At 47.4% G+C, this 13,889-nt stretch overlaps 1 protein-coding gene across 1 annotated transcript in view; it reads left to right on the top strand.

Moving 5' to 3' along the window:
- Positions 1 to 13,889, top strand: part of ZNF638 (zinc finger protein 638) — a 58,218-nt gene that overhangs the window by 28,099 nt on the left and 16,230 nt on the right. The window contains exons 10-15 of the mRNA XM_053941651.1: positions 127 to 337; positions 1,766 to 1,836; positions 4,133 to 4,270; positions 7,933 to 8,061; positions 10,034 to 10,075; positions 13,229 to 13,369. Of these exons, the coding sequence (XP_053797626.1) occupies positions 127 to 337; positions 1,766 to 1,836; positions 4,133 to 4,270; positions 7,933 to 8,061; positions 10,034 to 10,075; positions 13,229 to 13,369 (732 nt within the window). The remainder of the gene's footprint in view (positions 1 to 126; positions 338 to 1,765; positions 1,837 to 4,132; positions 4,271 to 7,932; positions 8,062 to 10,033; positions 10,076 to 13,228; positions 13,370 to 13,889) is intronic.

Genomic DNA, 13,889 nt, shown 5'->3' with positions numbered 1-13,889 from the left:
GGGAAAAAAAGTGGGAAATGGGGAAAAAATGGGGGAAAAAACGTTGGGAAAATGGGAAAAAAAGTGGGAAAATGGTGAAAAATGGGGGGAAAATTTGGGAAATGGGAAAAAAAAGTGGGAAAAAGGGGAAAAGTGGGAATTGGAGCAGCTGCAGCAGCTGCTGGTGTTTTTTTTTTTTTTTTCCCTGCAGGAAAATCAGCGGCCGAAGATTCCGGGCTGGAAATTCCGGGATCGGACCCCAAAAATTCCAACCCCAAAAATTCCAACCCCAAAAATTCCAACCCCAAAAATTCCCCCGAGGTGGAGGAGGCCGGGAGAGCCCCCGAGGCAGGGCCAGGTAATTCCAGGAATTTGGGGAATTTTCCAGGGTTTTGGGGGATTTTTGTGGAGCTGGAGGGAAAAAAAAATGGGGGAAAATGGAAAAAAAAAACCTTGGGGAATTGGGGGAAAAAAAAGTGGGAGAATGGGAAAATAAAATGGGGATAGAAGTTGGGAAAATGGGAAAAAATGGGGAAAAATTGGCAAAAAACTGGGAAAAAATGGGAAAAAAACTTGGAAAATGGGGGAAAATTGGCAAAAAATGTGGAAAATGGGAAAATCAGAAAATTGGAAAGAAAATGGGAAAAAGTTGGGAAAATGGAAAAAAAATGGAAAAAATTTTTGGGAAAATTGGGGGAGAAATTGGAGAAAAAAAATTGGGAAAATGGGGAAATAAAATGGGGATAGAAGTTGGGAAAATGGGAAAAAAAGTCAGAAAATGGGAAAGAAAATGGGAAAAAAAGTTGGGGAAATGAGGGGGAAAATTTGGGAAAAAAGTTGGGAAAATGGAAAAAAATTGGCAAAAAAATTTGGGGGAAATTGGGGGGAAAATTGGGAAAATGGGAAAAAATGGGGAAATAAAATGGGGATAGAAGAAATTGGGAAAGTGGGAAAAAAGAAAATTAAAAAATGGAAAAAGAAAATGGAAAATAAAAAGTTGGGGAAAAGAGGAAAGAATGGGAAAAATTTGGCAAAAAAAAATTGGAAAAATTGGAAAAAATCAGAAAATTGGAAAGAAAATGGAAAAAAAAAAGTTGGGGAAAAGGGAAAAAAAGTTGGGAAAATGGAAAAAAAATTGGGGAAAAAGGGGAAAAAAGAAAATGGAAAAAAAGGAGGAAATGGGAAAAAAAACTTGGGAAAAAATGGGAAAATGGAATAAAACCAGGGGAAAATGGGAAAATAAAATTGGGAAAATGGGGAAAATTGGGGAAAAAAAAAAGGGAAAATTTTGCTAAAATGGGATTAAAAATTGGGAAAATTAGGGGGGAAAATCCTCAGGAAAATGGGGGGAAATTTGGGAAAAATGTTGGGAAGGTGGGAAAAAAACTTGGGAAAAAGGGGAAAGAAAAAAGGAAAAAAACTTGGGAAATGGGGAAAAAAATGGGAAAATGGGAAAAAAAATTGGGGAAATGGGATAAAAATCCTTTGGAAAATAGGGAGGAAATCTTGAGAAAAATCTTGGGAAAATGGGAAAAAAAAATTGGAAAAATCAGGGAAAATGGGGAAAAAATTGGAAAAAAAAAACCTTGGGGAAAATGGGGAAAAATTGGGAGAATGGGAATTTCAAAAATAGGAATAAAACAGGAGAAAATGGGGGAAAAAACAGGGAAAAATAAGAAAAAAGTTTGGGAAAATGGGAAAAAATGGGGGAAAATGGGGAAAAAATGGGGAAAATGTTGGGGGAAAAGGGGATTAAAGGGAATTTGGGAATTTGGGAATTTGGTAGGGTCGAGCTGCTCCTTTTCCCCATTTTCAGAGCTTCCAGCGAGTGAGGAATCCACGGAGCCAGACGGGAAGGTCAGCGGGATTTGGGGATTTTGGGGGGATTTGGGAATTGTGGGGATTTGGGAACATTTGGGAATTTCCCTGCTTTCCCAGTGATTCCCTACAGTCCCAAGCTCCAGCCCTTTTGGGATTGGGATTCCCTTTGGGATGGGAACAGGAGCTCTGGGATGGGGATTGGGATTGGGATTCTCTTTGGGATGGGAACAGTGAGGTGTGGGCTGTGGGATTGGGATGGGGATGGGAATCAGGATCAGAATCGGGATCAGGATGGGGATTGGGATCAGGATGAGGATTTGGGATGGAGATCAGGATTCAGATTTGGGATCAGGATTTGGGATCGGGATGGAGCTCAGGCTTAGGATTTGGGATTGGGATTTGGGCTCAAGATTTGGGATTGGGATGGAGCTCAGGCTCAGGATTCAGGATGGGGCTCAGGATGAGGATTTGGGATTGGGATCAGGATGAGGATTTGGGATCAGGATCAGGATGAGGATTCAGGATCGGGATGGAGCTCAGGCTCAGAGTTGGGATTTGGGCTCAGGATTTGGGATCGGGATTTGGGCTCAGGATTGGGATTTGGGCTCAGGATGAGGATTTGGGCTCGGGATCAGGATGAGGATTTGAGCTCAGGATTTGGGATTTGGGCTCAGGATTTGGGATCGGGATTTGGGCTCAGGATTTGGGATGGGGATCCGAGCTCAGGATTTGGGATGGGGATCTGGGCTCAGGATTTGGGATCAGGATTGGGATCTGGGCTCAGGATTTGCGATGGGGATCTGGGCTCAGGATTTGGGATGGGGATCAGGATGGGGATCAGGATGGGGATCCGAGCTCAGGATTTGGGATGTGGCTCAGGATGAGGATTTGGGATGGGGATCAGGATGAGGATTTGGGATGGGGATCAGGATGAGGATTTGGGATGGGGATCAGGATGGGGATCTGGGATGGGGATTGGGATGAGGATTTGGGATCGGGATCAGGATGAGGATTTGGGATGGGGATCAGGATGAGGATTTGGGATGGGGATCAGGATGAGGATTTGGGATGGGGATCTGAGCTCAGGATTTGGGATGGGGATCAGGATGAGGATTCGGGATCGGGATCAGGATGAGGATTTGGGATGGGGCTCAGGATGAGGATTCGGGATGGGGATCAGGATGGGGATCAGGATGGGGATCAGGATGGGGATCAGGATGGGGATCAGGATGGGGATCGGGATGGGGATCAGGATGGGGATCGGGATGGGGATCAGGATGGGGATCGGGATGGGGATCGGGATGGGGATCAGGATGGGGATCGGGATGGGGCTCAGGATCAGGGTCAGGATGGGGATCGGGATGGGGATCAGGATGGGGATCGGGATGGGGATCGGGATGGGGATGGGGATCGGGATGGGGATCGGGATGGGGATCGGGATGGGGATGGGGATCAGGACGGGGATCGGGATGGGGATCGGGATCAGGATGGGGATCGGGATGGGGATCGGGATGGGGATCGGGATGGGGCTCAGGATTGGGATCGGGATGGGGATCGGGATGGGGATCGGGATGGGGCTCAGGATTGGGATCGGGATGGGGATCGGGATGGGGCTCAGGATTGGGATCGGGATGGGGATCGGGATGGGGCTCAGGATTGGGATCGGGATGGGGATCGGGATGGGGATCGGGATGGGGCTCAGGATTGGGATCGGGATGGGGATCGGGATGGGGCTCAGGATTGGGATCGGGATGGGGATCGGGATGGGGCTCAGGATCGGGATCGGGATGGGGATCGGGATGGGGATCGGGATGGGGATCAGGATGGGGATCGGGATGGGGATCGGGATGGGGATCAGGATGGGGATCAGGATGGGGCTCAGGATGGGGATCAGGATGGGGATCGGGATGGGGATCAGGATCGGGATCGGGATGGGGATCGGGATGGGGCTCAGGATGGGGATCGGGATGGGGCTCAGGATCGGGATCGGGATGGGGATTGGGATGGGGATGGGGATGGGGATGGGGATGGGGATGGGGATGGGGATGGGGATCAGGATGGGGATCGGGATGGGGATCAGGATGGGGATGGGGATGGGGATCAGGATGGGGATGGGGATGGGGATCAGGATGGGGATGGGGATGGGGATCAGGATGGGGATCGGGATGGGGATCAGGATGGGGATCGGGATGGGGATCAGGATGGGGATCAGGATGGGGATCGGGATGGGGATCAGGATGGGGATCGGGATGGGGATCAGGATGGGGATCGGGATGGGGATGGGGATCAGGATCGGGATCGGGATGGATCCGGGCTGCAATCCCAGGCACAGGCCGGCTCCCCCGAGCCCAGCCGCGTGCTGCTGCTGTCCAACCTGCCGGCCAAGGGCTGCGGCCTGCAGGACATCGCCGGCCTGGCCCGGCCCTTCGGGGGCCTGCGCGACCTCCTCGTGCTCTCCTCCCACAAAAAGGTACCCGGGATTGGGCTGGGATTGGGATTGGGGTGGGATTGGGATTGGGGATTGGGATTGGGATTGGGATTGGGATGGGATTGGGAATGGGATTGGGATGGGGATTGGGGATTGGGATTGGGATTGGGATTGGGATTGGGATGGGATTGGGAATGGGGGAATGGGATTGGGGATTGGGATTGGGATTGGGATGGGGATTGGGATTGGGGATTGGGATGGGATGGGGATTGGGATTGGGATTGGGATTGGGGTGGGATTGGGATTGGGGATTGGGATTGGGATTGGGATTGGGGCTTGGGGTGGGGATTGGGGATTGGGGATTGGGGATTGGGGATTGGGGATTGGGGATTGGGATGGGGATTGGGGATTGGGATTGGGGATTGGGGATTGGGGATTGGGGATTGGGATTGGGGATTGGGGATTGGGGATTGGGGATTGGGGATTGGGATTGGGGATTGGGGATTGGGGATTGGGGATTGGGGTGGGATGGGATGGAATGGGGATTGGGATTGGGGTGGGATTGGGAATTGGGATTGGGATGGGATGGGGATTGGGGTGGGATGGGATTGGGGTTGGGGATTGGGGATTTGGGGTTTTTTGGGATTTTCTGGGATTTTTGCGGGGGGGATTTTTTGGGTAATTTTTGGAGAATTTTTTGGGATTTTTTGGGGAATTTTCTGGGATTTTTTGGGGATTTTTGGGGAATTTTTTGAAGATTTTCTGGGGTTTTTTGGGGCTTTTTGGGAATTTTTGGGGGAATTTTTTGGGGATTTTTTGGGAATTTTTTGGAGGATTTTCTGAGGTTTTTGGGTTTTTTTTTTTATTTTTTTTTGAGGATTTTCTGGGATTATTTTTTGGGGATTTTTTGGGGCTTTTGGGGATTTTTTGGGATTTTTTGGGAATTTTTGGGGAATTTTCTAGGATTTTTTGGGGATTTTTTGGGGTTTTTTTGGGATTTTCTGGGAGTTTTTTGGGGCATTTTTGGAGATCTTTTTTTCTGCATTTTTGGGGATTTTTTGGGGAGATTTCCTGGGATTTTTTGAGGCCTTTTTTTGAATTTGTTTGAGGATTTTCTGGGTTTTTTGGGGGGATTTTCTGGGAATTTTTTGGGAATTTTCTTGGGGATTTCATGGGGTTTTTTGGGGCGTTGTTTGAATTTGTTTGAGGCTTTTCTGGGGTTATTTGGGAATGTTTTAGGAATTTTCTGGGGATTTTTTTTTTTTTTTTTTGTTTGAGGATTTTCTGGGATTTTTGGGGAATTTTTGGGGGATTTTTTGGGATTTATTTGGGGATTTTGGGGGATTTTTTGGGTAATTTTTGGAGACTTTTTTTTTGCGTTATTTTGGGAATTTTTTGAGGATTTTCTAGGGTTTTCTGGGATTTTTAAAAAATGTTTTTGGGATTTTTTGGGAATTTTTTGGGGATTTTTGGGGATTTTCTGGGATTTTTTGTGGATTTTTTTTTTAATTTTTTGGGGATTTTTGGGGGATTTCTCGGGAAGCGTTTAGGGATTTTTGGGGAAGTTTTTGGATATTTTTTACAAATTTTAAAAAAAATTTGGGGTTTTTTTGGGTAATTTTTGGAGATTTTTTTGCTTTTTTGGGGGATTTTTTTTTTTTTTGCATTTTTTGGGATTTTTTTTCTGGGATTTTTTGGGGATTTTTTTGAATTTCTTGGGGGATTTTTTGGGAAGCATTTAGGGATTTTTGAGGAAGTTTTGGGATATTTTTTAGAATTTTTTTTTACTTTTTGGGGTTTTTTTTGGGGATTTTTTTTACTTTTTGGAAATTTTTGGGGGATTTTTTTGCAATTTTCTGGGATTTTTGGGGAAGTTTTTGGGGGATTTTTTTGGGAAGATTTTGGGGGATTTTTTGGGGAAGTTTTTGGGGGATTTTGGGGATGTTTTAAAGGATTTTTTTGGGAGTTTTCAGGAATTTTTTGGGATTTTTTGGGGGGATCTTTTGGGGTTTTTTTTTTATTTTTGGGGGGGGATTTTCTGGGATTTTTTGGGAAGTTTTTGGGGGATTTTTTGGGGAAGTTTTTGGGGATTTTTTGGGAGACTTTGAGAATTTTGTGGGAAGCTTTTGGGGGATTTTGGGGATGTTTTAAAGGATTTTTTGGGATTTTTTTGAATTTTTTGGGAATTTCTTTGGGGATATTTTGGGGATATTTTGGGGATTTTTTGGGGAAGTTTTTGGAATTTTTTTGGGGACTTTTTGGGAACTTGTCTGGGGTATTTTGGAGATTCTTTGGAGATTTTGGGGGGGATTTTTTTGGATTTTTTGTAGTAGATTTTTTAGGATTTTGGGGGGATTTTAGGGTTGTTTTTTTTTTTAATTCTTTGGGAAATATTTGGGGGATTTTTTTAGGATTTTGGGGTGATTTTTCTGGGAATTCTTTGGGAAATACTTGGGGGAATTATTTTTAGGATTTTGGGGGGATTTTTTGGGATTTTTTTTTTAGATTTTGGGAAGATTTTTGGGAATATTTAAAAGATTTTTGGGTGATTTTTATGAAACATTTGAGGGAATATTTTTAGTATTTTTGGGAAACGTTTGGGGGATTTTTTGAGGGATTTTAGGGGATTTTTTTGAATTCTTTGGGAAACATTTGGGGTATTTCTTTAGGATTTTGGGGTGATTTTTTGGGAATTCTTTGGGAAATATTTGGGGGAAAATTTTTTAGGATTTTGGGGGCATTTTTTTGGGAATTCTTTGAGAAATACTTGGGGATTTTAGGGGATTTTTTTTCATTCTTTGGGAAACATTTGGGGTATTTCTTTAGGATTTTGGGGTGATTTTTTTAGAATTCTTTGGGAAATACTTCAGGTATTTCTTTAGGATGTTGGGGGGATTTCTTTGGAATTCTTTGGGAAATATTTGGGGATTTTTTTTAAATTCTTTGGGAAACATTTGGGGGATTTCTTTAGGATTTTGGGGTGATTTTTTTGAATTCTTTGGGAAACATTTGGGGGATTTCTTTAGGATTTCGAGGTGATTTTTTTTAATGGTTTGGGAAACATTTGGGGGATTTCTTTAGGATTTCGAGGTGATTTTTTTGAATGGTTTGGGAAACATTTGGGGGATTTCTTTAGGATTTTGGGGTGATTTTTTTTAATTCTTTGGGAAACATTTGAGGTATTTCTTTAGGAATTCGAGGTGATTTTTTTTAATGGTTTGGGAAACATTTGGGGGATTTCTTTAGGATTTTGAGGTGATTTTTTTAGAATTCTTTGGGAAATACTTCAGGTATTTCTTTAGGATGTTGGGGGGATTTCTTTGGAATTCTTTGGGAAATATTTGGGGATTTTTTTTTTAAATTCTTTGGGAAACATTTGGGGTATTTCTTTAGGATTTTGAGGTGATTTTTTTGAATTGTTTGGGAAACATTTGGGGGATTTCTTTAGGATTTCGAGGTGATTTTTTTGAATTGTTTGGGAAACATTTGGGGGATTTCTTTAGGATTTCGAGGTGATTTGTTTGGAATTCTTTGGCAATTTGGGGACAATTTTTGCCGCGTCCGGGGGAGACGTTAGCGGGGAATTCTGGGATTCCTTTTGGAGCTCCTTTAGGGTTTCCCCAAGGGTTAGCCGGGGTTCTTTAGGATTCGGGGGGCTCCTGGCGGGTTTGGGGCGCGGTGTGGCAGCTGTGCCTGTGGGGCAGGCGTACCTGGAGGTCCCCGAGCGCGCCGCCGAGGCCATGGTGAGGTTCTACGGCTGCTTCCCCATGAGCCTGGACGGGAAGCAGCTCCACATCCGCGAGGAGCCGCGGCACCGCGGCCTGCAGGACGAGGTGGGAGGATGGGGATTGGGATTGGGATTGGGGTTGGGATGGGATTGGGGTTGGGATTGGGATGGGATTGGGATTGGGATGGGATGGGGATTGGGATTGGGGATTGGGATGGGGATTGGGGATTGGGATTGGGGATTGGGATTGGGGATGGGGATTGGGATTGGGGATTGGGGTGGGATTGGGGATTGGGATGGGGATTGGGGATTGGGGTGGGATTGGGGATTGGGATGGGATTGGGATTGGGGATTGGGATTGGGGATTGGGATTGGGATGGGATTGGGATGGGGATTGGATTGGGGATTGGGATTGGGGATTTGGATTGGGGTTGGGATGGGATTTGGATTGGGATTGGGGTTGGGACTGGGGATTGGGACTGGGGATTGGGATTGGATTGGGGATTGGGATTGGGGATGGGGATTGGGATTGGGGATTGGGATGGGGATTGGGGATTGGGATGGGGATTGGGGATTGGGATTGGGATTGGGGGTTGGGATTGGGATTGGGATTGGGGTTGGGATTGGGGATTTGGATAGGGATTGGGGATGGGGATTGGGGATTGGGATTGGGATTGGGGGTTGGGATTGGGATTGGGATTGGGGTTGGGATTGGGGATTTGGATAGGGATTGGGGATGGGGATTGGGATTGGGAATTGGAATTGGGGGATTGGGGATTGGGATGGGGATTGGGATTGGGGATTGGAATTGGGGGATTGGGGATTGGGATTGGGGTTGGGATTGGGGTTGGGATTGGGGTTGGGATTGGGGTTGGGATTGGGGATTGGGGATTGGGGATTGGGGATTGGGATTGGGGCTGGGGATTGGGGTTGGGGATTGGGATTGGGATTGGGATTGGGGGATTTGGGACTGGGGATTGGGATTGGGGGATGGGGATTGGGGTTGGGATTGGGATTGGGATTGGGGGGGTTTGGAATTGGGGATTGGGATTGGGGCTGGGGATTGGGGATTGGGATGGGGATGGGGATTGGGATGGGGATTGGGGTTGGGATTGGGATTGGGATTGGGGATTGGGGGATTGGGATTGGGGAATGGGATTGGGATTGGGGGATTGGGATTGGGGATTGGGGATTGGGATTGGGGATTTGGGATTGGGGATTGGGATTGGGATTGGGGGATTTGGGGGGATTGGGATTGGGATGGGGATTGGGATTGGGGGATTGGGATTGGGATTGGGGGATTTGGGGATTGGGGGGGATTGGGGATTTGGCATTGGGGGATTTGGGATTGGGGATTGAGGATTTGGGGATTGGGGGAATTGGGGGATTTGGGGGATTGAGGGAAATTGGGGAATTTGGGAATTGGGAATTGTGGAGATTGTGAAAATTGGGGGATTGGGGAATTTGCAGTTTGGGGGAATTGTGGGGAATATGGGAATTGTGGGGATTGGGGGGATTTGGGGATTGGGGATTTCTGGGGGTTGAGGGAAATTGGGGGATTTGGGGATTGGGATTTGTGGAGATTGTGAGAATTGGGGGGATTGGGGGATTAGCAGGTTTGTGGGATTGGGGGAGTTTGGGAATTGTGGGGATTTGGGGGAACTGAGGGGCTGAGAGAAGTTGGGGGATTTGGGAATTATGGGAATTTGGGAGTTGGGGGCGTTTTAGGAGCTGGGGGAATTTGGGAACTGTGAGATTGGGAGAAATTGGGGGATTTTGGGGATTGTGGAGATTGTTGGAGTTGGGGGGATTGGGGGAATTGTGGGGTTTGGGGGAATTTTGGGGAAAAAATCCCCAGTTCTCCACTTCAAGCAGGGTTTGGGATTTAAATAGAATTTAAATCGAATTTTTAGCACTTCCTGGAGTTTAAAACAAGGGATTTTTTTCCCCCTGGGAATTGATCCTGGAAAATATTACTTTGGATTTTAGCATAATGAGCATTTTAATGATGATTAATTAATTCATTAATTCTTAATTGTTATTAATTAAGCTCCAATCCCTTTTTTCTCTCCCTAAAGGAGGCAATTTTCATCTCCCTCATCAAGGATTCTGATCCCAAGGTGAATTTTTCCTCATTATCCCAATTTTTTTCCTCATTATCCCAAATTTTTCCTCATTATCCCAAATTTTTTTTCCTCATTATCCCAATTTTCTTTGGAATTTCATTAACAGGGAGCTGGGAAATGCTCATTCCTGAGCAATTCAGGTTGGGATAAATCCCATTTTATCCCTGCAATGGGATTTTTTGGGATTTCTGGAATCTCCCAGGCCCTTTGATCCTTTTAGAATTCCAGGATTTATTCCAGGATTCTCCTCGGGTGCCTCAGAGATTTTCTCCCTAAAAAAAAAAAAGTGTTGGAAAGCTCAAAAAGGGAATGGGGAATTGATCTCAATTCCAGCTCAAAATTCTGCTCTTTTATAGGAGAGAGGTTTTTTTTTCCCTTTTTCCCTTTTTTTCCACCCCTTTTCCCCCCTTTTTTCTCTTCTTTTTTCTTCCCTTTATTCCCTTTTCTTCCTTTCCTTTCCTCTTTTGCTCCCTCTCCTCCATTTTCCCCCCATTTTCCCCCTTTTCCCCTTTTTTCTCCTTCCTTTTCCCCCTTTTTTCCATTTTTCACCCTTTCCCTGTTCTTTTCCTCTTTTTTTCATCCCTTTTTTCTTCTTTCCCCCTCTTTTTTTCCCTTTATTCCCATTTTTTCTTTCCCCTTCATTTTTCCCCTTCTTTCCCCCTTTTTCCTATTTCTTTCCCTTTCTTTTTTTTCCTCTTCCCTTTTCTTCTTTTTCCCCCTTTCCCCTTCTTTCCCTCCCCTTTTCTCCCCATTTTTCCTTCTCCATTCCCCATCATTTTCCCCCTTTTTTCTCCTTCCTTTCCCCCCCTTTTCCCCTCTTTTTTTCTTCTTCCTTTTTTCCCTTTTTCATTGTTCTCTTTTCCTCTTTTCCCCTCCTTTTTTTTCCTTTTTTCCTCTCCATTCCCCCTTCTTTCCCTTCGTCTCCCTTTCCCCCTTTTTTTCTCCTTCCTTTTTTTTCCTTTTCCCTCCTTCCTTTTTTCCTTTTTTTCCTCCTTTCCCCCTTTTCTCCCTCATTCTTTCTTTCCTTTTCCCCTTTCTTCCCCCTTTTGCCCTTTCCCTCTTTCTCCCCTTCCCTTTTCCTCTTTTCCCCCTTTTCCCTTTCCTCTATCCCCTCTTTTCTCCTCTTCCCCCCTTTTCCCCTCATTCCTTTTTTTCCCTTTTCCTCTTTTTCCCTCCTTTCCCCCTTCTTTCCCATTTTCTCCCTTTCTCTCTTTCCTTTTTTCCCCTCTTTCCCCCTTTTTCCCTTTCTCTTTTCCCTTTCTTCCCCCCCTTTGTTCTGTTTCCCCCTTTTCCCTCTTTTCCCCCTTTGTTCTGTTTTCCCCCTTTTCTCCTTTTTTTCCCCCTTCACCCCCTTTTCCCACCTTTTCCCCTTTTCCCCCTTTCCCCTCCTGTTCCCCCCTTTTCCCACATTTTCCCCCTTTTCCTTCTTTTTCCCTTTCCCCCTTTTCCCCCCTCTTTTCCTCCCCTTCTGCCCCTTTTCCCCCTTTTCTCCTTTTTCCCCCTTTTTTCCCTTTTCCCTCTTTTCCCCCTTTTCCCCCTTTTTCCCCCCTCTGTTCCCACCTTTTCACACATTTTTCCCCCTTTTCCCCCCCTCTTTTCCCCTTTTTTCCCCCCTTTTTTCCCCTTTTCCCCCCTCTTTCCCCCCCTTTCCCCCTGTTTTACCCCCTTTTCCCCCTTTTTTCCCTTCCCCCCTTTTTCCCCCCTTTTCCCCTTTCCCCTCTTTTCCCCTTTCTCCTTTCCCCCCCTTTCCCCCCCTTTTTTCTTCCTTTTCCCCCTTTTCCCTCTTTTCCCCTTTCCCCCCCTTTTCCACCGTTTTCCTCCATTTCCCCCCCTTTTCCCACCTTTTCCTCCCTTTCCCTCCCTTTCCCCCCTTTTTCCCTTTCCCCCCTTTTCCCACCTTTTCCCCTTTTCCCATTTTCCCCCTTCCCCCCTTTCCCCCCTTTTCTTTATTTTCCCCCTTTTCCCCCTTCCCCCCCTTCCCTCCTTCCCCCCCTTTTTCCCCCTTTCCCCCCTTTCCCCTCATTTCCCCCCCTTTTCTACCCTTTTCCCCCTTCCCCCCTTTTCCCCCCTTTCCCCTTTCCTCCTTTTCCCCTGTTTCCCCTTTTCCCTTTTTTCCCTTCCCCCCATTTTCCCCCCTTTTCCCCTTTTTCCCCTTTCCTCCCCTTTTTCCCCCTCCCCCCCTTCCCCCCCTTTTCCCCCCTTTTCCTCCTTTTCCCCCTTTTTTCCCCTTCCCCCCCTTTTCCTCCCTTTCCTCCCTTTCCCTCCCTTTCCCTCCCTTTCCCCTTTTCCCCCTTTTCCCCTTTTTCCCCTTCCCCGCCTTTTCCTGCCTTTCTCCCCCTTTTCCCACATTTTCCCCTTTTCCTCCCTTCCCCCCCCTTTTCCCATATTTTCCCCTTTTCCTCCCTTTTCCCACTTTTCCCCCCTTTCCCCCCCTCTGTTCCCCCCTTTTCCCACTTTTCCCCTTTCCCCTTTTCCTCCCTCTGTTCCCCCTTTTGCCCCTTTTTCCCCTTTCCCCCCTTTTCCTCCCTTTCCCCCGCTTTTCCCACCTTTTCCCCTTTTCCCATTTTCCCCCTTTCCCCCCTTTTCCCTTCCCCCCCCTTTCCCCCTTTTCCTCCCCTTCCCCCCTTTCCCCCCTTTTTCTTCCTTTTCCCCCTTTTCCACTTTTCCCATTTTCCCCCTTTCCCCCCTTTTCCCTTCCCCCCTTTTTCCCCTTTTCCCACCCTTTTTCCTTTTCCCCCTTTCCCCCCCTCTTTCCCCCCTTTTTTCCCCCCTTTCCCTCCTTTCCCCCGTTCCCCCCTTTTTCCCCCTTTTCCTCCATTTCCCCCACTTTTCCCACCTTTTCCCATTTTTCCCCCTTTCCCCCTTTTCCTCCATTTCCCCCACTTTTCCCACCTTTTCCCATTTTTCCCCCTTTCCCCCCCTCCCCCCCTTTCCCCCCTTTTCTTCTTTTTCCCCCTTTTCCACTTTTCCCATTTTCCCCCTTTCCCCCCTTTTCCCTTCCCCCCCCTTTTTCCCCTTTCCCTGCTTTTCCCCCTTTCCCCCTTTTCCCTTTCCCCCCCCCTTTTTCCCCTTTCCCTGCTTTTTCCCCTGTTCCCCCCTTTCCCCTTTCCCCCTGTCCCGCGCTGAGCCGGGATCTCTCCGCTGCAGGTGGACGCTGCCTCGCTCCGCTCTCACCTGGTGCACCTGGGCAACCTCCCGGCCGAGGGCTTCCGGGAGCTGGAGCTGGTGTGTGCCGGGCTGCGCTTCGGCAAGGTGGAGCACTACGCCGTGCTCAGCAACCGCCGCCGGGTACTGCCCCCGCCCGCGGGAAATCGGGGAAAAAAAAAAAAATGGGAATCTCTGGGGGGAGTTTTGGGGGATTTTTTTGGGAATTTTTTCTTGGGGTTTTGGCAGAGGGGCTGCGGGAGCTGCAGCTGGTGTGTGAGGGCTGTGCTTCAGGAAGGTGGAGCACGGCAAGCGCCGCGGGTACTGCCCCTCGCCTGAGGGAAAAATCAGCTTTTTGTGGGGAAAACCGGGGTTTGCAGGGAAAAAAACCCTGGGAATCTTTGGGAGGATTTTGGTGGATTTTTTATGGTTTTTTTTGGGAATTTTTTCTTGGGTTTTTGGCCGAGGGGCTGCTGGAGCCGGAGCTGGTGTGTGAGGGCTGCGCTTCGGCAAGGTGGAGCACGGCAACCGCCGCCGGGTACTGCCCAGCGCCTGAGGGAAAAATCAGCTTTTTGTGTGGAAAACTGGCGTTTGCAGGGAAAAAAAAAAGACTTGCGAATGTTTGGGGAGATTTTGGGGTATTTTTAATGGGTTTTTTTGGGGA

The sequence above is a fragment of the Vidua chalybeata genome, chromosome 4 (assembly GCF_026979565.1).
Source record: "Vidua chalybeata isolate OUT-0048 chromosome 4, bVidCha1 merged haplotype, whole genome shotgun sequence".
In the NCBI taxonomy this organism is placed as follows: domain Eukaryota; kingdom Metazoa; phylum Chordata; class Aves; order Passeriformes; family Viduidae; genus Vidua; species Vidua chalybeata.
Note: the sequence above shows the minus strand (reverse complement) of the source record. Positions and strands in the feature narration are given on the sequence as shown.